The sequence below is a fragment of the Rutidosis leptorrhynchoides genome, chromosome 4, assembly GCF_046630445.1.
Source record: "Rutidosis leptorrhynchoides isolate AG116_Rl617_1_P2 chromosome 4, CSIRO_AGI_Rlap_v1, whole genome shotgun sequence".
Taxonomy (NCBI): Eukaryota; Viridiplantae; Streptophyta; class Magnoliopsida; order Asterales; family Asteraceae; genus Rutidosis; species Rutidosis leptorrhynchoides.
The window spans coordinates 54,213,973-54,219,286 of NC_092336.1; the positions used below are offsets into that span (position 1 = coordinate 54,213,973).

The 5,314-nt window shown below is 35.1% G+C and overlaps 1 protein-coding gene across 1 annotated transcript; it reads right to left on the reverse strand.

Moving 5' to 3' along the window:
- Window positions 1–1,876: 1,876 nt before the first annotated feature.
- Window positions 1,877–4,885, reverse strand: LOC139839763 (scarecrow-like protein 9). Its single transcript, XM_071829913.1, has 3 exons — window positions 4,765–4,885; window positions 2,244–4,518; window positions 1,877–2,164 (listed from the first exon to the last, which is right to left on the reverse strand). Exon 2 carries the CDS (start codon window positions 4,507–4,509, stop codon window positions 2,401–2,403), a length of 2,109 nt encoding a protein of 702 aa, XP_071686014.1. The 5' UTR covers window positions 4,510–4,518; window positions 4,765–4,885; the 3' UTR covers window positions 1,877–2,164; window positions 2,244–2,400.
- Window positions 4,886–5,314: the final 429 nt, after the last annotated feature.

The following is a 5,314-nucleotide window of genomic DNA, read 5'->3' on the forward strand; positions in this document are numbered from 1 at the left end:
TGTATGTAGGTTTATGTATGTGTGTATGTATGTACGTATGTATGCATGTATGTATGATCAGGTGATTCGCATCGCTCGGTGCATCTTGGGACCATTATGGCTGAGGACGACTTCCCTTGCTCTAGAGCTTGGTTGGTTTCTTTTAGTTGGGTGGTTTCGGGGGTGTCTACCGTAAAGGTGCATGAGTGGTTTTTGGTTTGCTAAGGGTGGTTGGCTCTTTGCTTGCGCAACAACTTCCACCCGGCATGCCCTCGAGTTGTTGTCCACAAGGTCTTTTGGCTATTTTTATTGAGGCAACGACAAGCGCCGTTTTAGTGGCGTCTTGACTGCCGCTCAGAGCCTAAATTGATTTCTCATGCGTGCTTTAAACCCATGAAAATTTGATTCTACCATTTTCATGGCGTCTCCCCTTTTTTTTTTTTTTTTTTTTTTTTTTATGTATCTATATTTTTATTTATTTATTTTTATTTTTCTATTTATTTATTTATTTATTTATTTATTTATTTATTTTTTTAACTTATCTTTTAAAAAAAAAAAAAATTTCTTTTTAGCCGGAGGTCCTCACGGAAGCAATCTCTCTACCCTGGAGTAGAGAGGGGGATGAATTTCCCTTTCCTATGGGTGGAGAATTCCTTTTCTCGACTCGTGGTAAAGGAAACGACTTCTCTTCTAGTTTAGGGTAGAGGAAGGATTGTCTACATCTTACCTCCTCCATACCCCGCAGGCGCGGGATTGGGTTTTGTTGTAAAAAATAATTAAATAAATTTTGCATCAGACAATTTGTAGCAGTAGACATTTATATATTCCATTATCAACTCAAGTATGACTTGTTGAAACTATTTTTGAGGGGGAGTTTATGCATACAACACTGAAAATACACAATATTACATATGAGATCGAACACATCACTGAAGGATAACGGCTATTTCGACTTAAATAGAAGTAAAACAGCAAGTTGAGTCAATCCAGAACTAGGATTCCAACATTATGCAACATATAGTGCTTTTATTATCTAGCAGACATGCATGTAAGTTGCTTAAAATAATAATTGTAGCTTATACGGGTATGTGCAGATACTAATATCAATCAGTTCTAAGTAGTAAAGGTACAAAAGATTTGTAACCTGATCAGCAGATTATTAACTCAACTCCTATGTGGATTTAAGTCATTTCACATACATTCAAACCAGTTTTTAGCAAGTACTACGGAGCATTAACATTAACATTAACATACTACCTAAAGCCTCATCATGAACAGTCAACTTAAGATTGTGTTGCATTACCAATTTGTTTCATCCTTAACTAATTGCAGTTGTGCTCACTGCTAAATTGTTCCATACCACAGAATATATCAGTTATCCATAGTATTAAAAAAATAGGGTTATCAATACGCCTTATATGTTCACTTTTGTTCCAATGTAGGCTATATACCCAACACAGACTTTCAAAAAGTTTGCTAATATAAACAAATAGTGACCGGTTACCTGCTGAACCGGTAAAATTAATTATTTAATATTTTTTTGAATTTTATATGGCTACAAATATGTCATATACTTTTAGTTTTGTAAAGACGTAGACTATATGAAAAATGATTTGTTCCGATGTATCACTAACTTCGATCTCCACAAAGATGACACGTCAGCTCGTTTTTTTATCCGGTTAATAAGTTAAGTGTGTTCATATTAATACACTTTTTGAAAGTATGTACTTTTTGAAAGTCACACTGGTAATTTTTTTTTTTTTTTGGTATATAGCCTACATTGGAACAAAAGTGAAAATATAAGGAGTATTTATAGCTTTAACCCTAAAAGATATCAGTAACGTTTAGTAAATATTAAATTCAAGGTAACTAGTCATGCAACTATAAATGTGTATCGTTTAATGGATTGCATTAACTGAAAGAGATAGCATTATTACACTGATTAACAATTCAACATTCTAACTTTATACAAAATCAACTACATCACAATCACACCTACGGCCTTTTTTTTTTTTTTCATTTTCATCAACCACACAACAAAGCCGCCCAATAAAGTTGATGTGCGTACCTCTTATTAGCATAATCAGGATTATCACTAAAACCAACTGAACCCAGGATGCTTCATTTGTCAAAAGTTTTAACATACTCAAGTCATGAGTGTAACTGGACCTTCCGGATAAATGGCCTGCGAAAAATACAGCAAACTTAATATTATCTTTCATGATACTAATTCTTGAATATTAATAAATAAGTGATCGAAGTACCTAGGCTTGTCGAATAACGATATCCAATAAATTCATAAGAAAAAGCCGGTGATCATCTTCATCGATCATTAAATCCAGTGGCCATCTTCATCGATCATTATTTATTCTAATGAATAAATAATGATGTTTCCTACTTCTAGATGATGATGATACATGTTCAGTTATCTGGTTTCCAGCAAGATATGGCATATATTATGCGCCCTTTCCACCCCTGCAACAACCAGTGACCATCTTCATCGATCATTAAATCCTTATGGTAGCCCGTTCTCGCCTTACCATAAGCCATCTTCAAAATTTCCGGGTCTAACGGAACCGGACAAAACCCGGCCCGTTGATTCCGAACCTGCCATTGTTTATAAGTTTCGGGTCGTTCGATTCTCTCACCACCTTCACAAGCAATAACATTCATCGCTTCTCGACCATATATTGTTTTTTCAACCAACATCCTATCTTCAATCTCCCGATCCACGGTAGCATCAAGCATATCAAACACAGAAGAGAAGAAAAACAGAGCTTCTCGGAATCGTGTGACAAAAAAAGGCGCATTGTAGGACCCATTAACAACCCCTTGTATGAAAATTTTCGGATTCGTTTTTCTGATAAGGTTTAAGACCTTATTTCGTGGACTATCAACCATAACTGATTCATCAAGTAAGTTCCTAAACCTGTATCCACAATTCACAACCAAAGTTTCATCATCATCAAGGTCAAGATCCTCGAGTGTGATTGTTTCCCACTTTTTGGCTATAGCTTTAAACTTAAACGGAACACCAAAAGTTTCTGCATAATTCGTTAACCTACACCCCGTTTCTTCAACCCGTTGGGACGGTCGAAAACCAGGACACGGGAAGTCAATTCCCGTTATTCGAAGCTCTGGTGGGCCACCGGGTCGAGTTGAAAGCCGTTCAATGAGACAAGGCCATTGGAAACCATATAGGATTCCAAAATCTATTATGTGCAGCTTCCTCTTGTTGTGTGCTGCTTGCATAATAGTCTTATTCGAAACAAGATAAGTAAGCTTAATAAAAGGAAAGTTACTAAGGAATAATTGGTACGCTTTCAAAAAATTGACAGCCGATGTAGGCCTTGAAACGAGTGCTTTATAGATCCCAGTTCCCGAGCCAGCCATGCGTGCTTCGAGTCCAGCAGAAAAGTAGTGAGCCAAACGTTGCATCCCATCACCCGTTGGTGAAGCGTGCTCTCTTATCCGTTTCAGTAAATCGGTTACACCCCTTTGGTCATTGATTGAAACCGACTGCGCACACAGGGTCAAAAGTGTTCTCAAATCTACCACTTCCTTTTTTTCCTTGCCACGGGTTTTGACCCCGTTAGACCCCTTGAGTTGACCCTTTTGTTGCACATTAGCAGCCCCTTTATATTCACCTTGAAATGGATGAGTTTCGGCTGCACCATACAGCAGGAGATCATCAAACACCTTGGACCTCACAGATGGCTCAGTATAAACTGCTGATTGTTTACTACTCCTTTCGTTTTCAACATGATCTTCGAAATGAATATTCTTCTTTCCTCTTGATTTATCTGAAACAGAACTAGATTCATGTTTCTTCTCCAATTTAACTACTGCCTTTTCATCATTGCTCATATAATCTAAGATCATGTTACCATTAGAAAAAACCCTATTTGCTTCATATATATCTTTTCTAAACTGAATGGGAGAACTTAAAATACTCACAGGTGAGTCTACAAATCCATCAACGATACTACTACTAGTACTACTCAACGAGCTATAATTATTTGGCAAACTAATAGAATAACTAACATCACAACTAGGACTAGTACCGTCGGTACGTTTGTTTCCACCAGAGTTAGGTATAACTGATTCTGCAGCAGAATCAGTACTTTCACTACCGTTAAAAGAAACCGTACAAGGTGATTCTTTCACCATAAGAACATTATAAAATGACATTTCTGCAGCTTGGAGAGCAGCAGACTCTTGAAACATATAATTCTTATCTTCTATATCTTCTTCCATAAGCATTTGATTGATGTATTTGAGAGCTGAACCACTAAAATCAGATTCTTCATAAACATCTCCTTCATCCTTTAACCTAGATTGAGAACTATAGCTACAAGGATCTAAAACGGGCGAATTTGACGGATGATGTATCGAATTCCAATCTACAAATGACTCATTCAAACTAATTGCCTTTATAAAATCCCCATCTGATAAAATCGAATCACATTCTTCACATTTCATTGAATTTAAATTCAATAAATTGCAATTCGCCTTCATTTTCCCATCCATAACCCACTCCTGTCAATCAATCACCATTTTTTTACATTAAATTTATACCTTAAATATAACCTACACTCAAATTTCAATAGGTGAAGCGTTGAGTGCTAAATTAAGCTACAACATGACTACATGAGTTCAAATATTCGAAGCTATAAGATCAAAAGTCTTTAAAATGAACAATAACTATAGATTTTAGTATAATTTTATTTAACAGTGATCCTAAATTAAATGTATATCAAATCAAAATCAAAATTTGAATAAAACCTGAGGCAAAACCCTAGAAATGAGCAGGAACAAGAATTGAAGAATTGACTATTTAAAAGCAACATACAAAACTTGAAATGAAGTGTATACACCGAAGAGTGAACACTTTTTCTTTGAGCTCATATATGAGATTGATTATTACTCCGTATTACGTATTATTTTATAATGAATGCTGATGGGAAGGGTTGCCCGTTATTTGTTACGGAGTATCGGGTTTTTTTTTTTTTTTTTTTTTTTTTTTTTAGTGAGGCTTGTCCGGTTTTCATCTACTTTTTTATAAGTTTTTTCATTGTTTGATCTTCAAGAATTCCAGAGTACGAAAACTTATTAAAATAATTCTACACAATTTACTAGATACTCGTATGAATCGTCAACATATACCATATCAATATCAATATCAATATCAACATTAATATCAAGCATCAAACATATAATATAATAAATGTACGCCGTGAACCGTAATATAATATTCATATTGTTATATTGTGAACAGATATAGATATGAATAAATAAATTATATTTAAATAGATATGAATATAGATTTGGGTTT